This window comes from Podarcis filfolensis, assembly GCF_964270895.1.
Source record: "Podarcis filfolensis genome assembly, chromosome: 14".
NCBI lineage: Eukaryota > Metazoa > Chordata > Lepidosauria > Squamata > Lacertidae > Podarcis > Podarcis filfolensis.
This window is the reverse complement of record NC_139616.1, coordinates 25,839,287-25,863,968: the sequence shown is the minus strand read 5'-3', so window position 1 is coordinate 25,863,968 and position 24,682 is coordinate 25,839,287. Positions and strand designations below refer to the sequence as shown.

The 24,682-nt window shown below is 46.0% G+C and overlaps 2 protein-coding genes across 2 annotated transcripts in view; one reads left to right on the top strand and one right to left on the bottom strand.

Annotated features, from left to right (window-relative positions):
* Window positions 1–24,682, bottom strand: part of MAP2K5 (mitogen-activated protein kinase kinase 5) — a 933,658-nt gene that overhangs the window by 605,026 nt on the left and 303,950 nt on the right. The gene's annotated exons all lie outside the window — the stretch shown is intronic.
* The window catches only part of ITGA11 (integrin subunit alpha 11), a 91,492-nt gene that overhangs the window by 56,618 nt on the left and 10,192 nt on the right, over window positions 1–24,682 (top strand). The window contains exons 15-25 of the mRNA XM_083586351.1: window positions 1,585–1,715; window positions 2,153–2,319; window positions 2,938–3,080; window positions 3,468–3,578; window positions 5,001–5,086; window positions 6,681–6,888; window positions 14,830–14,928; window positions 20,129–20,205; window positions 23,491–23,580; window positions 24,176–24,266; window positions 24,372–24,485. Of these exons, the coding sequence (XP_083442477.1) occupies window positions 1,585–1,715; window positions 2,153–2,319; window positions 2,938–3,080; window positions 3,468–3,578; window positions 5,001–5,086; window positions 6,681–6,888; window positions 14,830–14,928; window positions 20,129–20,205; window positions 23,491–23,580; window positions 24,176–24,266; window positions 24,372–24,485 (1,317 nt within the window). The remainder of the gene's footprint in view (window positions 1–1,584; window positions 1,716–2,152; window positions 2,320–2,937; window positions 3,081–3,467; window positions 3,579–5,000; window positions 5,087–6,680; window positions 6,889–14,829; window positions 14,929–20,128; window positions 20,206–23,490; window positions 23,581–24,175; window positions 24,267–24,371; window positions 24,486–24,682) is intronic.

The window sequence follows — 24,682 nt, the reverse complement described above, 5'->3', positions numbered from 1 at the left end:
CCCCCTTCCTACGCCCCTGGGTGTATCTGGCTTCTTCACTATACATCTTTTGGCGAACGCTGAAGAGGTACCTCTTTTTACCCTGGCGTTTACCTGGGATGGGTGTTTTCAGGGTACACGCTATTCTGGTAAGTCAGCTATACAGCTGCAAATATAACATTTTAAGTGTGTTTTAAATGCATTATACAACTGCGACACTAGATGGTGATGGTGAGCTTATGGCAAATTCAATATATTTTTCAAAACGCTTTAAGAAAAAGCATTTTCACAGTGTGTTTTTTAATGTGTGTCTAGAGTCCACCTAGACTCTAGACGCGGGTGGCGCTGTGGGTAAAACCTCAGCGCCTAGGACTTGCTGATCGTCAGGTCGGCGGTTTGAATCCCCGCGGCGGGGTGCGCTCCCATTGCTTGGTCCCAGCGCCTGCCAACCTAGCAGTTCGAAAGCACCCCCGGGTGCAAGTAGATAAATAGGGACCGCTTACTGGCGGGAAGGTAAACGGTGTTTCCGTGTGCGGCGCTGGCTCGCCAGATGCAGCTTGTCACGCTGGCCACGTGACCCGGAAGTGTCTTCGGACAGCGCTGGCCCCCGGCCTCTTAAGTGAGATGGGCGCACAACCCCAGAGTCGGACACGACTGGCCCGTACGGGCAGGGGTACCTTTACCTTTACCTTTTTAGAGTCCACCTTAATCTGTTTTAACTGTTTTTAATTATGAAATTTAAATTGTGAATTGTGACCTCCTGGTGAATAAATTTAATCATCCTCATTCCAATGTGCTAGAATGAAGCTAAGCCTGGGGCCTTGTGGAGGATGCAAAATGGTGGCCAGGCTGCCAACATACTTGCTGTTATAGAATCGTAGAATTGTAGGGTTAGGAGGGACTCAAAGGGTCATCTCTCTTGCGTGTACCCAAACAGACAGGAGTGCCAGGTAACATCGGTCCTGAAAGTCCTACATTGGCTCCCAGTATGTTTCCGAGCACAATTCAAAGTGTTGGTGCTGACCTTTAAAGCCCACCCTGTGGAATGCCCTCCCATCAGATATCAAGGAAATAAACAGCTATCTGACTTTTAGAAGGCAGCCCTGTTTAGGGAAGTTTTTAATGTTTGATGTTTTATTCTGTTTTTAATCTGTTGGGAGCCCCCCATAGTGGCTGGGGAAACCCATCTAGGTGGGCGGGGTATAAATAATAAATATGTTGTTGTTGTTGTTGTTGTGCCAGTGTGGTGGGGCAGTGCAGTGCGGCAGCCCTCCTGACAGCAGAGTCGCTGCTGCTTACCTGGATGGCGTGGAGGCAAGGCAGGAAGGCAGCAAAGGTCAGGGCATCAACAGTGTGAGTGTCGGATTGGTCCCTCCTGCATTCCTGTCCGCACAGCCCTGGCCTCGCCTTTGCATCATCCCAGCTAAGCAGCAGTGGCACAACCTCAGCAAGCTGGCAACTCCTACCAACACTCCTAAGTACCTGCTGGATTCTTTTGGGTACCCACCCTTGCGAGAGAGAAAATGTGAAAACATGCCATCACTTCTGTACGGCGTCTCTTTGCAGCAGGATGCTGAACAGGATTCTCCTCTTGTCGTTTTTCAGAGAATTACAGCAGCTGAAATTTCTCCAGGCTTAATGTATTTTGGATGCAGCATCCATGGCAGCTTGGACCTGAATGAAGACAGGCTTGTGGACCTCGCCGTTGGCTCACTGGGAAATGCTGTATTATTATGGTTTGTTATGGAAGATTTATGGCTGGTGGGGCTACTTTTCAGAGCAGGACTTTGTTTGTCGAATCTGACTGCTGGAAGATTTGGGGCAGATAAAAAGCAAGCCCCTTTTCACACAGTGCATTGTTAACTACGGCACTTGCTTCCACTGGAGGCAGTGATGGTCACCAACCCTGCCTCACATTGAGAAAGGGCCAAGGGGGTCTTTCTTCAGAGGGAGGCATTCTGGACAATGTGGCTAGGAAAGTGCCTGTACCACTGCTGTTTTACCACAGCAGACAGAAGTTCTATTCAAATTTATGTAAAAATTTAAAGTTAAATTACTTTACTTGATCTACTCAAATTTAGGTTACTTTAAACTCTGACCCACACATCTGAATTGGTAATTGAATTTCTGGGTTGGCTCAGGATAACATCAAACTTTTCCTCTTCTCCACAAGGTCCCGCAGTGTGGTACGGATCAATGCCAGCCTCAGGTTTGAGCCATTCAAGATCAACATCTTCAACAAGGACTGCACTCGGAACGGGAAGGACGCCACTTGCCTGTCTGCATTTCTTTGCTTCACTGCCATTTTCCTCTCGGCTCATTTTCAGACGGCAAGCGTGAGTAAGTGGAGATCCCAGATTTCTGTCTAGATTTGCTCTCCCCACAAGGTGACAGTGTCCTACTCTCTCCTAAACTGCTCTTCAGAGAGACTTGGCGGTGTATCTAAGGCAGCACTAAGTTATACCAACGTAGAGGTCTGCTTCTTCCGCTGGCGAAATGTTTTGTGCCATTGGAGCCATCTATCTCAAGAGAATGCATAAGCAAGTTTCTGGTAACTTGGGACTCAGCTACATTAGTCAAAATACAGCACTATAACTGTATATAAATGCATTATAACACTGCGACACCAGATGGCGATATAGAGCTGAAATCACAACTCAGTGATATTTTCAATTGTGATGTGAGCTTTACAACAGTTTTTTGTAGAGCGTTTTTTTATAGCTGTGTAGATCCAGCCTTGGTTGCGCAGTGCATTTCTGCTAGCACAACTGTTGTGTTGGATCCTTCTGTTGTGCAACATTAAAACTGCAAGAATATATAGCTGTCCCTTACAGGGATCGAACCTGCAACCTTGGCATTATCATCAGCACCACACTCTAACCAGCTACGCTATCTGCTCTCACTATGGTTCTGTAATTCACTGTGCATGTGCAAATCATTTTGAACCAATCATTTCAGCGCTGAATTACAACATCACCATTGACGAGCGACGGTACATCCCACGAGCCCATCTGGATGAGAATGGAGACAGGCTCACCCACAAGACGGTTACATTGTTTGCAGGGCAAGAATGGTGCGATAAGCTGAATTTTCATGTCTTGGTATGTGCTCAAATCTCTAAAAGTTGAATTTCCTTGCCAGGAAATGCAGTTTAGTCTTGAGCGGTGCATTCAAAATACCAGTTCATTAGTGGACCCAGAAATGTTGCCTTATATGCCCAACTTTGTGTAACATCTCTTTGAAAAAATAATAATAATAATCATGCACCAACTACAGAAATGTTTATGAGCCACTGTGCTCACACATACCTGTTTAGGTGAGTTTCCCTTGAGACAATGTCTACTTGCCGCGGGAAACCAGATTGCATGTCTTTTTACAACTCTGGTGAATAGTTAAGGAGAAACTTTTCCTGTTCAACTTATGCTTGCTGGGCTCTTGTTGCAAAAGTGAAAACTGAAGGTAATGGTGATTGCTTTCTCCTATCCTAGGACACAGCCGATTATGTGAAGCCAGTGACTTTCTCTGTCGATTATGCCCTGGGTAGCCCTGACAATGGACCGGTGATGGATGGCGGCTGGCCTACCTCGCTAAAAGTTGCTGTGCGTAACTGTCGTTACATTGGAGGGAAGGTGGAGAGGCAGCCTTGGAAACACTGCAGTGTATTTTGTCCATTGATCTTTTTGGGAACTTGTCCCTATAGGCTGTGTCCAAGAAATATTCAGGACAAGATTTTGGCCTTCCAGGGCCAGGAGCCCAAGAGTAAGAGGATTGGGGGGGCAGGTCAGTGAAGTATAGGGGGCAGAGGAATGTGGAAGAGCTGACCAGGAACCAAGGTGTGTTGTTTTTATCGTTTTACTTATTTTTTACACTTATATTCTGCATTTCCTCCAAAGAGCTCAAAGTGGGTGTGCATGGCTCTTTTCCTCCCCCATTTCATCCACACAACAACCCTGTGAGGTGGGTTAGGATGAGAGGCAGTTACTGGTCCACCCAGTGAGTTTCTTGGTCGTGTGGGAATTTGAACCCTGGTCTTCCAGGTCCTAGTCTGACACTCTAACCACAACACCACACTGGATCCCATGCATATTCACAGCAAAAATGTGGTTTGAAAATTTGTCTAAATCAAACAGTAATAACGTGCAAGGCTGCCTAAACATATGAAAGGAGGAAAAGCCTGTTGTTTGTGGAAGTCACCTGGTCCTCATTTTTCAATCCAGACGCTGAGACGTATGAGCTAACTAAATTGCCTCTCTGGGCTTCGCATATTGGTTGGGACAACCAGAAAGCCAGCAGATGTATTATGTGTGTGGTCAACCTTTCTGCAGAGTGTCATGCCTGGCACAACATCAAATCCTACGTATTGTTTCTACGTTTTTTTAAAAAGTATTGTATTGTGAGCCAGTGTGGTGTAGTGGTTAAGAGCGGTAGGCTCGTAATCTGGTTATCCGGGTTCGCGTCTCCGCTCCTCCACATGCAGCTGCTGGGTGACCTTGGGCTAGTCACACTTCTCTGAAGTCTCTCAGCCCCACTCACCTCACAGAGTGTTGGTTGTGGGGGAGGAAGGGAAAGGAGAATGTTAGCTGCTTTGAGACTCCTTTGGGTAGTGATAAAGCGGGATATCAAATCCAAACTCTTCTTCTTCTTGTAACTCGGGTTACCCAGAACTGTTCAGGGTACCTAGTTTATAGACATCTTCTTTATCCTTCCATATAAAAACCAGAGAATCCTCAGAGGCTTGCAGGGTGCCGGTGACCCAGGAGAGGGCCTGCTCTGTGGTGGCCCCCAAGCTGTGGAATGCCCTCCCCACAAAGGTGCATCTGATACCTTCATTATACAGCTTCTGGAGGATGCTGAAGATGCACCTCTTTACCCTGGCTTTTGACACTTGAGGATGCACATTTTTAGGACCCACCTTATTTTTTATGATTGTCAGTTGTTTTAAACTGTTTAAATGTTGTTACCTATCCTGGGAGCTTAGGGCGAAGGTTGGGAAATAAATACTTTTCCTTCTTGTCTCATAGGTACCTTTCTGGAACGGATGCAACGAGGACGAGCATTGCATCCCTAATTTGGTCCTTGATGCTAAAACTGATATCCCAACTGCCATGTGAGTAGCTCATCTGGAGTGAGAGGGATTTGGGAAATCAGATTGCAGGGTTACCACTCTTAGAACAGGAGTGGGGAACCTTTGATGCTTCAAATGTTGCCAAACTACAACTGCCATCAGCCCCAGCCAGCATGGCCCGTGGCCAGCAAGGATGAGAATTGTAGTTCAGCAACACCAGAAGGCCCAAAGATTTCTGACACTTATCTTATAGGTTATTGTGATGTCATCCTGAATTTGGCCATTTCTTTTCCTCTTGTTTGCAGTACCTTTGGGGACAAAACAGAGCAGGGGAGGGGGGTTTGAGCTGGGAACCAGACTGGGAACACAGATCGGAAGCACAGCATAGGATTTGGGGGACTCTGGCTACTTTTCTTTCAGAGTACAAGTGGCAACAGCATTATAATTTTATTATTTGTTTGATTTCTGTTCCTCTAGTTGAAATCCATGGGTGGTGTCCAGTATAATTAACCACCATCCCAAAATACTTCACACAAAAACCCCATTTCTTTAAAACTACAGCCTAGAATGGGATGCTTAATTCCCAAAGACCTTGCTAAACAAATACAGTCGTACCTTGGATCCCGAACGCCTTGGTACTCATCCATTTTGGCTCCCGAACACCGCAACCCCGGAGTGTTCCGGTTTGTGAACATTCGTTGGAAGCTGGACGTCCGACAGGACTTCCGCAGCTTCCGATTGGCTGCAGGAGCTTCCTGCAGCCAATCAGAAGCCGCACCTTGGTTTCCGAACATTTTGGAAGTCGAACGGACTTCCGGAATGGATTCCGTTTGACTTCCAAGGTACCACTGTAACCATCTTTAAGTGGTGCTGAAGGACAGCAATGAGAGGCACAACTGTAATTCCCCAGGGAGGGAGTTCCAGCCTCTGGGTGCCACCACTGTGAAGACCATCTTGTGGAATCCCACCAACTTCCCAGTGCTGGCACTGCAAGAAAGGTTTTTTTATATACTTAAAGAAAAGTGTGATTAACATGTGTAATTTGGCCTTATCTCTATACAGTCATATCTCGGGTTAAAGTCGCTTCAGGTTGAGCGTTTTCAAGTTATGCTCCGCGGCGACCCGGAAGTAATGGAATGTGTTACTTCCTGGTTTTGCCACTCACACATGCGCAGATGCTCAAAATGACGTCACGCGCATGTGCAGAAGTGGCGAAACGCGACCCATGCATGCACAGATATGCAGTCGCGTGTTACGTTCTACTCAGTATGTGAACAGGGCTCCGGAACGGATCCTGTTCGCATCCAGAAGTACCACTGTATTGAGCTTGTGAAAATAAATTGGGAACACCCTTTCTAGTTTAAGAGACCCCCCAGGACACTGTCCGATAAGAATGCCATGTAGAATATGAATGCCTTCCTTCCAGGTCCATTGTCTTACGTGCTTCACTGTTCAGCCTCTTGCTTTAGCGCTGGGCCCTTGCCTGTTTCTTGTTGGTGCTGCAGTGTGACCAAGGCACTTTGGGCATTGACAGGCTGCACCCTGGGAGACTGTGGGGAGTCTCCTTCATGCGCAGTTGCAGGGAGGGTGGACGCTTCTTCCTGGGCTGCTGCTTTAATGTTTGCTCTTTTCATAGGGAGTATTGCAGACGCGTCCTGAGAAAGTCGCATTCGGATTGCTCCGCCTACACGCTGTCTTTTGACACCTCCATTTTTGTCATAGAAAGTGCCAGGAGGAGGGTGGCAGTGGAAGCTACGCTGGAGAACAGAGGAGAAAATGCATATAACACCATTCTAAACATTTCGTTCTCGAGGAACCTGAGGTTTGCCAGCTTGATCCAGAAGGTAAGGAGTCTCTGAATGGAAGGGAGGAGAAAACACAAAGAGAAATACACAAGTAGCCAACAGTTGCAGGAAGGAGGTCATGCACACCAAAGCTCAGGCTTGCAAAAGAGGTTAAAAATAATATGAAAATGTTCCTTTGGCTATGTTCAAAGCAAGAGGAAGAACAAGCAAGTGGTAGCTTCTCTGCTCTCTATTGGCTCCTCATCCAGTTCTGTCCTGGGCCTGTTGTTGTTCAACACCTTTATAAACAAATTGCACGAAGGAATTGAAGGGCTGCTCATCCAATTTGCAGAAGACACCAAACTGGAAGGGGTAGCTAATGCAGAGGTTGGATGGCCATCCGTCAGAGATTCTTTAGCTGTAATTCCTGCATTGCAATTTTATATTTCTATGATTCTGTTATTCCCCTACAAGGAAAGGTTGCAGTATTTGGGACTTTTTAATTTAGAAATAGGCCTTCTTCAAGCAGTGCATATTTAAGCTATGGAACTCACGTCCACAAGAAGTTGGTTCTGGCCACCAACTTGGATGCCTTTAAAAGAGGATTAGACAAACTCATGGAGAATACAAGTTATCGATGGCTTCTAGCCAGGATGGCTCTGCTCTGCCTCCACAGCTGGAGGCAGTAATGCTTTTGAATACCAGTTGCTGGAAATCACAGATGGGGAGAGGGGTCTTATGCCCAGGTCCTGCGTGCTGGTGTCCCATAATCAGCATCTGGTTGGCCACTGTGAGAATGGGATGCTGGACCAGCTCGGCCATTGGCCTGATCCAGTAGGCTCTTCTTAATGGTCTTATGAGCTTTCGCATCACAGGAAGTAAGGACCAAGCAGGATGTGATGTTGACTGCAACTGTGCATTTTCCATGCCCCCACCACCCGCATGCTAACTTTTCATAAAAGAAAAATTGCAAACTGATGCAGAAGTAGGGGAAATTGAATTTAGCCTCGGGGGGGGGGGGGGGAGAAAAACCAACCTTGCCAAAGTCATCCGTCCTCATTCCAGACACATGTTTTTACCACGTACCCACTTCTGGCATTCCAGGGCAGGAGAAAGGTGGAGGAGTTTCAGGGGAAAGATGGTGGGTGGCAAAAGTTTGGAGCATCCCCGCTGCTTCTGCCATGCAAGTCTTCCTCTTCCAGTGTCGCTCCATCTAGAAGAAACGGCCATCAGGTTTTCATTAAATGCATTTCCTTATAAAACACAGTCCCACCAACAGAATCTAAAGCATCTGTAACGCATCAACCAGCCTGTCCTCAGCTCTCCATGTGGCACTGTTCTCCTAGCAGAATCCTTTGACCTGTCTTATTCCTGAAGGACCACGGCTTCCTTGGCCAGCTATCCCCAGTTCAGGAAGCCGAGGTAGTCTTGGGCAGGTGTTGAGGCTGCACACAGCCCCCCAGATTGGGCCAACCTGACCCACCCTGTCTCCAACCCCAAATCAATTCAGGGGCAGGACTAATGCTTTGCTAGGGTTTTTAAAACCCTGATTGAGCATACAGTCAGGTGAGGGAACAGAGAAGAAGGAAATGATGTGCCTCCTTTGCATCCCAAACAAGAGCAAGAAGTTTCGGTCCTGCTGTGATCAGGGCTCTCTTTGTGAGTGCCTTCCTTGGAAGAGATTCCCATGATAAAAATCATATTTGAGTCTTGCATTGGGGAGAGAAATAGCTCTAGGGCAACAAGATGATTGACCTTCACTAGTGTTGCCTTGCTACCAGTGAAGACCCCCAAGGTGAGGGAGTGGGGCAGAGCAACTGCAACTCACGCAGCACATGATGGAGACACTTCTTGATATCCCACTTGATGGAAATCACAGGATGGCCTGTTGTGCCCAAATCCTGCTTGCTGATTTCCTACAGGCATGTGTAAGAACAGGATGCTAGACTAGATAGGCCATTGGCATGGTCCAGCAGCTTCTTCTTACATTCTCATGGCAGTTCCCAGGAAACTGTTCCTGCTGAGGTCCTCTGAGGCCAGGGGATGGGGCTAAACAACTAGTGTTCACTTAGCCCATGATGGAGGAACAGCCTTCGCTGAGTAGCGGCTGCTGGGAGCAAATGAGGAGATGCCCAACAGGCCTGTGCATCTAGCAGTTGTCCAATATTAGTGAGCCCTTGATCTGATCCGGCATAGGCAGTGATGCATTTCTCCTTATCCTTTTGAGCAACAAAGTGATGTCTTTCATCAGGAAAACTGCTTCAATAGAGACACTGGGGTCCCTTGAGGATGGATGGATGGATGGATGGATGGATTTAAACCCAAACTCTTATTTTTTATGAAAGAGTTAATCAGAATGCTTCCAAGTCCATGTCATCCTCTTCAATCCTTTAAGTTTTTCTCTCTCTCTGCCCTCCACAATTGTCCCTCCCCCTTAAGAAGACAGACAAGCTGCAAAAGTAGTATTTCCTGTGCCTTCTGAGTTCTCTCTCGCCCTGACCTAGCCACTGTGATCCATGCGACGGTCACCTCCAGACTGGATTATTGTAACTCGCTCTACGTGGGGCTGCCCTTGAGACTGACCCAGAAACTCCAGCAGGTGCAGAATGCCGCGGAGAGACTCCTTATGGGGTCTTTGCTGCGAGACCACATTCATCCAGTACTATACCAGCTGCACTGGCTCCCGGTGGAGTACAGGATCAGGTTTAAGGTGCTGGTTTTAACCTTTAAAGCCCTATACGGCCTAGGACCCTCGTACCTACGGGACCGCCTCTCCTGGTATGCCCCACAAAGAAACCTACGGTCTGCAAATAAAAACATCCTGAAGGTCCCAGGCCTCAGAGAGGTTAGGCTGGCCTCAACTAGAGCCAGGGCCTCCTCGGCTGCGGCTCCAATCTGGTGGAACGCTCTGTCACAAGAGACTAGGGCCCTGCGGGACCTGACATCTTTCCGCAGGGCCTGCAAGACAGAGTTGTTCCACCAGGCCTTTGGTCAGGGCGCAGCCTGACTCCCTCCTCTGGCAACCTGCACAGAATTTTGCTTAATGGTTGCCATCAACTTGATTTTAATTAATTTTTATAATGAAATATTTTTAGAATGTTGGATTATTCGATTGTTTGATTATTTGATTGTTGTTAGCCGCCCTGAGCCCGGCTTCGGCTGGGGAGGGTGGGATATAAATAAAAATTATTATTATTATTATTATTATTATTATTATTATTATTATTATTATTCTCAGAGCCAATGAGATCTTTGCTTGCAGGTGCTTTCATTGCACAATACGGGACAAATAAAAAGCACAGCAGACCTCTGACCACCTTGTCGACTTCTCATGTTTGAGAGTAGTGTGGCTCCCCCCAACTCCAGCTGTTTGTGTTATTTAAATGCACAGCTCAGATGGTGTGTGTGTGAGAGAGAGAGAGTGTGTCTATCCTCATACCTAACCAGCAGAGATGACTTTCTCTGCTCTGCATGGTAGAAATAATATTTATACATGCACACATGCGCACACACCCCTCCACCCTTTCAGGTTTTCTTGTTTCCACACAATGCTGCGCATGGAAAAGCTGGTAATCTAGTTGCCCAGAAGCAATTGCTACTTGCCCCAGGAGGGTGTTTTAACTTCGATATACTGCAATGATTAACGACTTTGTCCATTTTCCTGGTGGTTTTCAAAAGCATCTCCCTCCTCCTTTTGCTTTTGCGCTTGCCTTGATGGCCAAGTTTCAGTCAGAGGTGATTTTTTTTTTGCACTGAGTTATTGCTTCTCTGGAAACGAGGGGCTTAGGACGGAGAATGAGCTATAGTTTTTGTGCACTGGGCTATGGATGATGCCACGGCAATTGCTGATCTCGGGAGGGAAGATGGAAGGAGGCTTGAGGGGCTTGCCAAGCATCTGCTCAGCACTTGGGGGACATCATATAGGACTCCGCTGACAGCCAGCCCTCGAAGCCAGCCAGCGTCTGGGAATGCTTTATTGAAAAAATGTTTCTGATTTATATTTTTCATATGGCTGTGTCCACGTCAGCTCCTTTGTCATCCTGACTGTTGCTTGCCTGAGCTGTGGATAAAGCAGCTTTTCTATCACTGCCTTGGCCCTCTAGGGTTTGTCATTTTTACAGTGGTGCTGTAACCATACACATTGCCTCCGCTGAGAGCAGCAAAAGCAATGAGGAGCCATGACAGTGGCTCATCTCATTTCAAGGAGAGAGGAGCGAATCTGTCCATTTTGGTTTCTCGCAGTTTCTCATATTTTTCCAGTACAGTGGTACCTTGGGTTACAAACACTTTGGGTTACAGACTCCGCTAATCCGGAAGTAGTACCTCAGGTTAAGAACTTTACCTCAGGATGAGAACGTGGTGGCAGCAGGAGGCCCCATTAGCTAAAGTGGTACCTCAGTTTAAGAACAGTTTCAGGTTAAGAACGGACCTCAAATTGTAAACATTGAAGGAACGATAATAAACAGTAGCGACACCTGAATTGAATTATTAAAACTTTAAAAGTCGAAACCTGGTCATAAATATAAGCACCAATTCTGTGAATTGGCCATATTTCTGCTGTTATCTGTAGCACAATACTACTTTTAATGTCATATTTTTATAAATTGCTTCCTGGTCACTGACCGTATTAAAGATATTTGAATTTTGACCTCCGGAATGAATTCTTAACCAGAGGTACCACTGTATTCAGTTCAGTTCTCAATTCACCCCAGTGTCAGCTGCAATCCCAGTGAAGCACCCTGCTATTGCATCTCTCAGCCTCGCCTTTGCAACACCTTCTTTCTGTTACCTGTTTTACAACTAGGATAGAACACCACTGCTCTGCCTCCATGCATGAGGTCCGCAGCTTTCTCTCTGTTTTCTCATTTTTCCATCTTCACCCATTTGTGAAAATTTGCACCGAGTTTTGCATAATATGCACACCTCAGGAAGCAATTTCCCCATAATGTTCTGTAGCTCTGCATGCTGTTTTCACAAAGGTGTGCATTTTTGTGTATGTCTCTTGGCTGGAGAGCTCCATTGCGTCATTTGGAGACCTGCAAGTTCTGAAGGATGGCTGCATTTCGGTTCACTTAATGGTTCGAGAAGCGTGAATGAGCTGTCACTGACTCCTGTCCCTGCTCCACTGGAATGCCCCCTCCCACATTTTTGGCTTGTGACGCTACCACTGCAACATCACAGGCTGTTACAGATAGGTAGCCGTGTTGGTCTGCCATAGTCAAAACAAAAAAAAAATTTTCCTTCCAGTAGCACCTTAAAGACCAACTAAGTTAGTTCTTGGTATGAGCTTTCGTGTGCATGCACACTTCTTCAGATACACACAGATACTTCAGATACTTCTTCAGAAATCACAGGCTGTGATACTGAAGCAGGCATAGCAGTCATTATGCTGAGCCTAAATGTAGATTCATTGATGTGGTATTTGATGATCCTTGTAACCAGCCACAATGGCCCAGAATGGAGCCTCCATATATGGAAGCAGTATTCCTCTGAATTCCAGTTTGCTGAGAGGCAAGGGCTCTCGCCTTTATGTCCTTTTCCAGGCCTTCCCAAAGACATCTGATTGGCTACTGATAGAAATACAGTGCTGGGCTAGGCGGTTGTGCTTGGCAGAGGGCACAGGGCCTTCTCTGTAGTGGCACCCACCCTGTGGAATGCCCTCCCATCAAATGTTAAGGAGATGAGTAATTATATAGCACTTAGGAAACACCTGAAGGCAGCCCTGCATAGAGTAGAGTAGAGTTTGATTTGATATCCCGCTTTATCACTACCCTAAGGAGTCTCAAAGCGGCTAACATTCTCCTTTCCCTTCCTCCCCCACAACAACTCTGTGAGGTGAGTGGGGCTGAGAGACTTCAGAGAAGTGTGACTAGCCCAAGGTCACCCAGCAGCTGCATGTGGAGGAGCGGGGAATCAAACCCTGTTCACCAGATTATGAGTCCACCGCTCCTAACCACTACACCACGCTGGCTCTCTTTTTAAGGTTTAAGGTTTTACTATGTTTTTATATATGCTGGAAGTCACCCAGAGTGGCTGGTACAACCCAGTCAGATGGACGGGGTGCAAGTAAATCATCATCATCATCAGTGCTTTTTTCTGGGGGGACGCATTCCCCTAAACACTTTGTGAATCTAAGTTTGGCCTCATTGGGGGAGTATTTCAATATGAGTCGGAAAATGAGAGTACCCCTAAACATTATTTTTTTTTAAGAAAAAAAGCACTGATCATCATCATAATCCACAGGACATTACATTCAGAGGAGTTTCGTCCATTGGGCCAAATTTGCCACTGCCCCACCAATATGCCTTCCTATTTACAACCAGCCACAGGGCAGCCCCATCTGTCATTGGCTCTGGCGCCACCTACTGTTGACCTCCCTGCCTTCTGCCCCACCAGTGCCAACAAGCCAGCCACAGCGGGTTGTGTTTCTTTTCATAGGAATGCCTCCCAATTGTGACAACTTCCTAGCTGGTCCTCTGAAACGTCCTCTTCCCAATGTTGCTGTCTAGACTCACAGTAAATGGTGAAGTGTTGACAGTGTGTGTAAGCACTTTGCCGCGAGCTTTGGACAAGCCATGCTCTCTCTCCCTCTTTATTAGTAAATATGCTGAGCTTGCTCTAGCCGCCAAGCATCAAGTGTCTTCCTTGTGTTGATTTAAAAGGCTCTGCCAGTGGAAAATTGCAGGAAAGATTAACCACAAAATAGGAAAAGTGCAAAAAGCTTCTCTCTTTTTACTGATGAATTACTCCAAACTAAACCAAAGAACAACATGAACAGACGAAACCAGAACAAACACAGGGGCAACAAATAAAGAAAATGTTTTGTCGACTTGTAAAAACAGATTCGAGGCTCCCAGCTATTCCATACAGTGGTACCTCGGGTTACAGACGCTTCAGGTTACAGACTCCGCTAACCCAGAAATAGTACCTTGGGTTAAGAACTTTACTTCAGGATGAGAACAGAAATCGTGCGGCTGTGGCGTGGTGGCAGCGGGAGACCCCATTAACTAAAGTGGTCCCTCAGGTTAAGAAAAGTTTCAAGTTAAGAACGGACCTCCGGAACGAATTAAGTACTTAACACATGGCTTCCCTGGGAACTGTAATTAAGCCCTCACAGAGCTACAGTTCTCAGCACCCTTAACAAATATACAATTCCCGGGATTCTTTAGGGGGTGCTGTGCTTTATTTTGATAAGAATTTTTATTAGCTTTCAATTACAACAATCCAACAATAGCCTCATTATAACAATGCCAAATTACAATACAGTTAATAATTCCAATCATTGAGATGCCAAATGATACAATTTAGGTGGCCCCCCGTATGCTGGAATTGATGGTTTAGTGATTTACTTTGTTTCTGTGTTCCAAAATCTTATAAATTCCAATTACGCTCCAGTCCAAATATATCCTTTATGTCGCAACTGCCGTTTTAATGACTTCTATTCATATTGACACTTTGATTTCTACGCCTACAGATGAAGCATTTAAACTCTCTCCTTCTTCTGTATGACAATTATTCTGAGCATAGTGTTTCTTCTTGTCCTTGTAATATATTTTGTCTATCTTTTGTCAGTTGTTGCTGTTCTCCAGCCTGCCTTGGGTGGAGCTAGTGTCCCATTGTTGTTTCAGAAGATAGGGGGTGCTGTGTGCCCTAAATGGACAGTGCCAGTATGATCAAAGTAACTTGCAATCACTAGACTCCTCTTTTAGGACATGCCAGTGTGACCAATAGTAAAGGTCATTCCCTACAAAGCACTGTTTCTCATGCCAACCTGCCTGCATGCCTTCTGATAAGACAGCACCCAGCGGGTTTCCAGAACTGTCCTTCCAAGGCATAAGTGAGGGGCAAATATCACGTCCTAAAGAAGCAGAGTAGTTTCATTAAACGCAAGGTAGAGTGGTATACCAGGCAATAAGACTGCATTTCAAAATGCTTTGGGGGACCTCTTTGCAATCTAGTTCCCATGCAAAGCTAGCGTAAATTCTTTCCCTTCCATTTCAGGATGACCTGGACATTAATATTGAGTGCGTGTCTGAAGAGAAGCATCCGAACCGGAGGGTTTGCAATGTCAGCTATCCATTCTTCCGAGCCAAAGCAAAGGTAAGAGGCTCTGAGGCACCTGAGCACAAAACAAGCACCAGCTAAAATAGGGAAAAGGAGGCAGCCAAGGCAAACTTGAGCTCACAGCCCGCTTTCAGGGACATCCTCAAGGTGAGGCAGAAACCATAGAGCTTTCTCTAAACAGGTGCTGTTGACCAGCCTCTCAACCACCTCTTCTTCTTTCTTAGAGAGCTGCTGTAAGGTCCAAGTTAGTCTAAGGCAAGTTTGCCTTCCAACGAGTAGGGCAGCAGCGATTCCCGACACTGGGAAAGTAACCCCCCAAAATAAAACGAAAAGCTTCAGTGATGCATGCAGAAGGTCCCAGGGTCAATCTCTGGCAGCAACTTCAGGTAGGGCTAGGAAAGACTTCCTGCCAGGAATCCTGGACAGCTGCTTCCAGTCAGTGTAGACAATGTTGAGCAAGATGGACCAATGGGTCTGACTCAGAACAAGGCAGCTTCTTGTGTTCCACCTGCATTGAACATCAAAAGAGCTCTCCAGCTCCAATCTCTACTCTCCACTCTACACTCTACAAAACTGGAGGATGGGAGCTCGTGAAATACTTGTCCACTACTGTATCCATACCTGTTTCTGAGACCATGAGACTCACTGGCATCACTGATGATGCCCTTGTTAGGTTCTGTATCTCTGTTCCTCCACAGGTGGCCTGTACACACATCAGGCTCCCAGAGCTTCCACAGCTCGTCCCACAAGTCTCTTCATCATGGTCCTCTGACAATGCACCCTTTTCTCTGCTGGTAACCCTAAGCCAGAAATCTGATAGCTCTGTCTCCGTGGAATCATTGTATATTAATCTGCAGATATACCACATTCTGTATTGCAGGGTCCCTTTATGATAGTCACAGCTATGCCTCTTCTTCTAAAATTATACAAGAATCTCATAATTATACAATAATAATAATAATAATAAGGGATGCATTGCAATGATCGGTGCAGATCTCCATGAATTGCCTTTCAGCTAGAACTATGTTCTTTGCACATGAATTGGAGTGTTCATTTCAGAATGACTTTAAGTTGTGTTTTCTTTGACGTTCTACTGCATATAACAGAACTTGCACCCCATTCTCTTGAAACCCAAACACCTTGTGTTTTCAGTGTTCGTAAACAGCTCTGATGTGTAAGAGTTTGGTCCTGAGAATGCCAAAGTTGCAGCTTCAGTCCCTGTAATGGAGAGCTGCATATTCCTGCATTGCAGGGGGATAGACTGGATGATACTCAGGGTCCCTTCTAACTCAACAATTCTATGATTATTTTTTCATTATTTATGAAATTTCTATACCACCCTTCATCTGAGGATCACAAGGCAGTTTCCAATATAAAATGCTTATATTTGGAGCATAAAGGTAAAGGGACCCCTGACCGTTAGGTCCAGTTGTGGCCGACTCTGGGGTTGCAACGCTCATCTCGCTTTATTGGCCAAGGGAGCCGACGTTTGTCTGCAGACAGTTTTTCCGGGTCATGTGGCCAGCATGACAAAGCCACTTCTGGTGAACCAGAGCAGTGCACGGAAACGCCGTTTACCTTCCCGCCGGAGCGGTACCTATTTATCTACTTGCACTTTGATGTGCTTTCGAACAGCTAGGTTGGCAGGAGTAGGGACCGAGTAACGGGAGCTCACCCCATCGCGAGGATTCAAACCGCCGACCTTCTGATCGGCAGGCCCTAGGCTCTGTGGTTTAACCCACAGCGCCACCCGCGTCCCATTTGGAGCATAGAGGGGCTAAAAAGCTCCTCTTCTATGCTGTTGGGGTGCCTCTGGGATGCAGGGACCCTGCTGCAGAAATAGCAGCGGGTCTTCGACCCCCCACAACCCTGGAGCAGTATGCCACTGACCATATTATAAAATGGTACAGCCATTTGGGGTGCTGGGGTGCGCAACCTTCAAGGGTGGGAGGTTAGCCCTCTCCAGAATTTAATGGAGCAATGTTGCTCTAAGTAGATTCATCCTCTCATCATCCACCCTAATCCCAGTTGCTTTCCCAGCTCAGTTTGAGACGTTAAGGACTCCACACACGCACACACAAATAATTGGAATATTTGCTTTTTCAAGGCTGCAGAGCTCCGCCGGGAAGCCAAGTTAGGAAGCAACCAGTGAGCAAAGAAATTTCAGCTGCTTATAGATGGCCCAGAATCCTCAAAGGCCTTTGTTTGGGTAGTCAAAACCAGAAGGCTGATTCCAAAAACGTTTGTTCTAATCCTCTGGAGCACTTTGACAGTGGCTTTTGGGTAATTTAGCCCCCAAATTCCTTTGCTGCTGTATGAGTCACCTTTTTTTCCTGTTTTGCAACCACTGGGTTTGGGGATTATATTAGACTCAGATTTCTCCTGTTTTCAGCAGGGGCACTTTCAGCCCCATGTTAGATTCTTGGAGCTGTTGTGGGTTCAGACCATCTTCTTACGTATTCGAGGATGGATGTATGGGGAGACACAAGTGTTCAAAGATTCCACGCTTTATAGTTCTTGGTAGCCATGACTGATGGATTCCTCCTTACCTTTTATGGCTTGTTTATGCCAAGGAATAGTTCATTTCAGTTAAAGCTTCTGGCCAAAAGCCCAAATCCAGATGTGACTGCAGTATGGAATGAGAATAGAATCATAGAATTGCAGAGTTGTCAGAAGGGACCCAAAGGGTCCTCTAGTCCAACCCCCGGCAATTCAGGAATCACAGCTAAAGAATCCCTGACAAATTGGCTTCCGGTTTGTCTGTGAAGCAAAATGGCGGCGCAGTGCGAGTCATATGTTTAAAAGACGACCGCTACCGGGATTTCTGTAATATAGAAGAGTCCACCACCTTCCTCCACAGAAAGAGGGGTAGGGAGTCAGAGTTAAAACTATGATTGAGTAATTGTTGTAATATACATAAATGAAAATTATAAATAAAAACTTTTTTAAAAAGAAAGAAGAGTCCACCACCTTTTAAGGTAGTCCAGCCCTCCGTTGAATAGTTGTTACTGTCAGAAAGTTCTTCCTAATGTTCAGTCAGAATCTCCTTTCTTGTCATTTGAATCCATTGGTTCGGGGCCTCCCCTCTGGAGCAGCAGAAAGCAAACTTGCTCCAGCTTCCATGGGGCAACCCTTTAGATATTGGAAGACAGCTGTCATATCACCTCTCACCTCTAAGTAGATTGTATTAAGAAAATAAGAGGAGCTCTCCCGGATCAGACCATTACCCATCCAGGCAAGCATCCTGCTCTCACAGGGGGCAACCAGATGCCCCAATGGGAAGCCTACAAACAGGACTTGAGCACAAGAGCCCACTCCCCTCCCGTTGTTTCCAGATACTGGTATTAAGATGCATTTCTGCCTCCAGTGGTGTCAACTTGAATAAAATATTGGGGGGGGGGGTGACAGGTAAGCCCCATGCTGCATAATCGATCACATGATGTGACACATGCACACCATTTGAATGGCAATGTCCATTGACTTGGGGGACTGGTTCCCTCAAATATTTTAATGGGAGAGGGGCTGAGGAGTTGGCTCCTATGTCTGCCTCCAACTGTGGAGGCAAAGCATGGCCATCATGGTTAGTATCCATTGATGGCCTTTTCCTCCATGATTTTGTCTAATCCTCTTTTAAAGCTATTCAGGTTAGTGGCCAGCACTGCTTCTTGTGGGAGGGAGTTCCATAGTTTAACTAGGCACTGAGTATTTTTTCCTCATCATTCTCTAGTAGGCCGAGTCTTTGTTCCATCCCATAACGTAAAGCAAACTTATAGGAAACCAAGGCTGATGGAGCTGCAGTCAAAAATGCCTGGTGGGCACCAGGATTACTTAAAATCTGTAAATCTCATAGTGCCAACACTAGCCTGTTCCCCTCTTTTGGCAGCTTCCCCACTCATCACGCTCTTAGCTATGCAAGCTCAAGTCCGTATGCAAAGCACACGGATGGTTTAAGAGAGGCCTCTAGGTCACCTGCCTTGCATGCAGAAGGTCAGTCCCTGGCATCTTCAAGTAAGCAAATGGTTTCTCTCTGCCGAATACCTTGGAGTGTTGATGCCAGTCAGAGAAGGCAGTCCTACCCAAGATGGACCACTGGCCTGGCCCAGGAGGAGACATCTTCATTATTTCATTTTCATAACAACTTCCATCAGGATTCCTCAGCAGAGACCCTGAGAGGATGTTCAGGGCTTGAAACTATGTTGGGCAGCTGAACTCTCCCATCCTAACTCTCCTGACTCCTTAAACAGAAGAAGTTTCACTGTGCTGTCATAGATGATCTACCTGGAAAATAAATTATCCCTCATATCCACTATAGGCTGGAAGGAAATTATTATTATTATCTACAGGCAGACAGAGAAGAAGTCGAAGGCAATGAGAGGCTTCCCAGATTCTAAAGAAAATGTTAAGATTGAAACCTCGGCTTGGCAAGGGATTGACAGTGATGGATTTGATCTAATCACTGCGCTAAGATTTAGCCCTTGCAATAAAGCAGCCCTGTGTGCTTTTGGACCATGAAATACTATCATAATGCATCTGTATGGCCTCGAATATGTACGGCTCTGCCAAAGCAAATAGAAGCTAAAAATGGAAAATTCAGCCCTCGGAGCCCAAGGAGGGGAATTTTAATATTATAATCAGCTGTGCACAGACCTGGGGCTTTTTTAAAAAAAAAATGTAGTTAGAGCATCTTTTTTTGGCAGCCAACCTCCCACTTTCAGCAAGGCAGCACCCCCGGTGTAAGTGAACTGGGCAACACAATGCAACTAATCAGACTTGCTAAGTGCCTCTCCAATCACTGTTGCAATCAGAAAGGTAAAACTAAGGTCCATAGCTCAGTGGCAGAGCATTTTCCTTGCACCCAGAAGGTCCCAGGTTCAATCCCTGGCAACTCCAGGCATGAACCTGAAGAGCTACTGCCAATCAGTGTAGACAATGCTGAGCTAGATGGAGCCCAATGGGTCTGGCTGAGAAATAAGATACTTTGAATGTTTCTATGACTTTCACATCATACACCAGGGGCAACTGATGGACCTTTGATAGGTTGCTGATTTCAAACTGAGTTGATGGAAATGTTCGCCTAACCTAAGTTGGTCAAGTCCATTAATTTCAATTCAGTTTTATGACTAAATGTTGGCTACAGGACTCTTGTCCTGACAGTCTAGTGTTTGCTCCAGATGGCTGTGGGAAATGTTCCTGAGTTGTTTTCCTTAATGCATCTGTCTGTTTTCAATCTCTGCAGGTGGCTTTTCGCCTGGATTTCGAGTTCAGCAAATCTATTTTCCTCCAAAATCTGGAGATCTCTTTGACTGCCAACAGGTCGGCAATAACATTATTTTTCTCCTTTCTTTTTTTTTTTTTACATCCACTCATTTTCCCTCCCCACCACCACTGCCTGCATCCCATTCTTCCCCAGGCTGTTTCCCTCTCTGATGATTCTGAGTCAGAACAGGGAGGCTTCCGAAATGTATATATTTATCTGAGTGTCTAGCCTGCCTCTTCCCAAAGGCTCAGCAGTTGGTGAATGGTGTATTTAAAAGAATGAAACTGCAGGTGCTAAAACCCCAACCATTCAATAGCTCTGTGGGCAGGGAACTCCACAATGCTCTGGGTGCACAGAAATTATTTGCCATCCAAGTAAGGTGGACAGGTTTTGGGGGCATTATGAGAGAGGCAGAAAAGCTTTTCTCTGTGAATTCTCTCCACCACATGCATGCATACTTTGGAACTCCCTGCTTATTGACAACAGGTGACTGCTGAAAACATTTCTTGTTTAGGCAAGCCTATCCAAACATGCAAAATGTTGGCGTGTGTACAAACCTGGTTTTTTGCTTATAGTTGATTTCAATTATTTTTGAAGGTTTTATATAATGGTTTTTAACTGCTTTTTTAAAAAACTGATAATCTTTTTGTTTATTTTTTTTTTGTAAACTGCTTTAATATCATTTCATTTACAATCAAGTTCTTCATACATTTGATAAAACAACTAATTCACCAAACAAATAAGATAGCTTACATACCTCTTATTTGTTACAATTCTGTCCTGCCTTTTCTCCTAGGCACTTAAATAGCCCCCATGTATTGTGGCCTGTTTCTTCTATTTCAAATTCCATTCCTTTTTTTAAAAGGGGGGAGGGGGTCACAGGCGAGAGGGAACTGAATGGGCATGGCTAGTAGATGAGGGGCATGGCTTCAAGGCCCAGCAATGCCTCTAGGAGTCCCAACCCACCCAAACTGGCATCACTGACAATGGGACAGAAGTAAGCTTGGATGTCCCCATGCCAGAGACAGCAAAGTGACCATTTAGACAGTGTGGTCCTGATGATGGTCCTCATCCTTCACATGAGTGGACTCTTGTCCAGCACGGGGTAAATCCTCGGTTCCTGCAAACTGTGGAAATTGCATACATTTATGCATACATATGCTAGTAAATAGGGACGCGGGTGGCGCTGTGGGTTAAACCACAGAGCCTAGGGCTTGCCGATCAGAAGGTTGGTGGTTCGAATCCCCGCGACGGGGTGAGCTCCTGTTGCTCGATCCCTGCTCCTGCCAACCTAGCAGTTCGAAAGCACGTCAAAGTGCAAGTAGATAAATAGGTACCCCTCCGGCGGGAAGGTAAACGATGTTTCCGTGCGCTGCTCTGGTTCGCCAGAAGCCGCTTAGTCATGCTGGCCACATGACCCGGAAGCTGTACGCCGGCTCCCTCGGCCAATAAAGCGAGATGAGCGCTGCAACCTCAGAGTCAGTCACGACTGGACCTAATGGTCAGGGTTCCCTTTACCTTTTTATGCTAGTATATATCTTTGGCAGGGGGCATTGTCTAGCTGTGCTGTGAAAATATACAGTGGAATACAGAGGCTGTCATTGTTTGTGCATGCACGCACACACACACACAAGCCCAATAAATGTTGCTTATAAAATTTGAGCCTTTGTGAAACCTGCCAGGTCTCCCTCACTCCTAAGAGACCCCAGGTGCTACGAAAACAAAGCTAACTTTGGTGGTTAGAAAACGCACAGTTTCACTTGTAAATCACAGCTCCCTCCCATTGCCTGTATGATGTCAGAGGGACCTTTTCCAGCATTGTGCCAAACCTGCTGGAGAAATCGGGGCAGGGGAGGAAAAAGACCTCACATTCCATCCCTTAAAAATGTAAATATCCCCAGTCCAATGGGACTTCTACACAGTACCTTATTATGGGTTCAATGGTGGGTCAGTCACCATCTCTCAGTTTTGAATTTTTGCTAAAAAGGGGGGCGGGAATAAGAGAATTAAAAGAATTACTTCCCCGTAGGTGCATTTAAGGTATGGATGCTAAATTGCTATCACAGAAATGGCAGTGGAGGTGATGTCTCACATGTGCGTGAAAGTTCCTTAAACTTGGGCAGATTGAGAGAGAGAGAGAGCACTTAGAGAACCCAGAGCCGTGTCAAAAATTGGTAAGATGAGCACTTGGAAAATGACAAAAATTTCTGTTCACTTCAACTGCAGAGTGGATTAACTTCGCACAGCTCGTGAATCATGCTGTGTCAGCCAGAAATCCCCTTTTATACATCTCTATATCCCGCTAGGCCAGCATAGTATTGGCGAGTGGCAAGGGGAAAGTTCTGTCTGCTGCCAAAGTCACCGAGAGTATAAGTAAGAGAAATTGCTACTCTTGGAAAGGGGACCAGCGCCAACTCTGGCACTGATGCCACAGAAGAAAAACTGAGCTCCCTCTCTCTCTGTGTATATTTGTAAGTGCTAACAGCTCCTAATCTCATTCAGTAGGAACTTCTTGTAAGCAGCCTAGGCCCACAACTTTCCTCATGCAGCTGAATCTGAGCAGGCAGCTGCTTACAACCCCTCCAGGCGCATTCACAAATAATTGTGCTCATGGTGGCATCTGGACAGTTCTCCTCCATCCCATTTTCAATGCTCTTTGCTCCTGGAACAGTTTTGGCGAGACCTACTGCTCCATTTCCTCTCTGTGTACATTTTGCAGCTTGCTGCTGAAATCCTGTAGCTGTACCCTGGGAGACCAGGGTTCTAGTCTCCCTTGGCCAGGAAGCTCCCTGGGTGACCTGGGGCCAGTCACAGTCTCTCAGTCTAACCCTACCTCACAGGTTCGATGTGAGGCTATTATTATTATTATTACATACATATTATATACATACATACATACATACATACATACATACATACATACCCCGCCCATCCGGCTGGGTTTCCCCAGCCACTCTGGGTAGCTCCCAACACAATATTAAAAACACAATAAAACATCAAACATTAAAAACTTCCCTAAACAGGACTACCTTCAGATGCCTTCTCAAAGTCAGATAGCTGTTTATTTCCTTGACATCTGATGGGAGGACATTCCGCAGGGCAGGTGCCACTACTGAGAAGGCCCTGTAACCTCACTTTCACAGTGAGGGAACTGCCAGACGGCCTTCGGCGCTGGACCTCAGTCTCCAGACCGAATGATGTAGTAGAAGACACCTTCAAAAAAGCACCAGTTTGGAGGGGCCTTTGCCTTCTCATCAACATTAGCACATTCCCTGTTAATCTGCTGGCTTCTGAGTCCTGCTGTGTCACCTAAATGAGCTTCTGGTTCTTCTGTATTCTAGTGACAGTGAGGAACAGGAAAACACCAAAGACGACAATTCTGCCCTCCTAAAGTTTCCGCTGAAGTATGAAACAGACCTGCTTTTCACCAGGTACTTCTGATGGCCTTGAGTGGAGTCTTTATAGTGCTTCGATTTGTTAACGCTGAAATTTCCACCCCACTGTGTGCATTCATGCTCCTGTTTAATGGCACTCACTATGTTTCCAGTGTTGGGGTTTTAATCTGAGTTCACACAGCATCATTAAAAATGTAGGTGTATCCTGGACTTACTACTACTGCTGCTACTACTACTATGAATTACCTGCCCTTCACCCTAAGGTCCCAGGACAGATTAGAGCACACTAAGAACAATATTAAAAACCATTTCAAATGCCTTGCTTCTTATAAGGTACTACTGTTTGGTGTGTTGATTGGAGCCCTTAAGCTGTTCCTAATTCACCTCTAGCCAAGGTGTGACCACCTTTGCATGGGATAAAGACATCCAAAGGATGTATACAAACAGAAATGAATCTGACACTAATGAAGCCCTGCTGATGTGAACTGAGGGGCAAAAGAGCTCAGCTATGAAATACCCTCAGCGGGGAGGGGGGAAGGGAACAACTTTATTTTGCTCTAAGACAGAAATGTGAACACACCCTTAGTTGAACTATGGATGGACGAGTTTTCTCCTTTTTGCCGCTATTCAGGAGCCCCAGCCAGAATTACTACGAGGTCAAGTCAAACAATTCTCTGGAGAGATATGACAGCATCGGTCCACCTTTTAACTGTACCTTTAAGGTAGTGGAGGAACTCTGGGTCTGAGGAACCTGGTGGGGGAAGGGGGTGAGGGAAGTCCCCTTGCAGAAGGGTCTTGATCTGGCATTTGTTTGTCAACTTTCACAGCTGCAGAATCTGGGCCTCTTCCCTGTTGATGCGATAGCTATCAAAATCACAGTCCCTGTGGCCACGCGGGGAGGCAATCGCCTTCTGCAGCTAGCAGGCTTCCACGTGGATGAGGTAGCTAGAACTTTTATTTGTGATTCTTAAGGGGATTTTTAAAAAATAGCCTCAAAGGAACTTTAAGGTGTGGGTCACAAATCAGGATGCTCCAGCAGGAAGCCACATTGTAGGGAGTTTCCCCCCAACCCCCAAATTTGATTGTGTGATCATAGCAACCTCCAAAGTTAATGTGCTGTCATGATGCTCAGACTTTC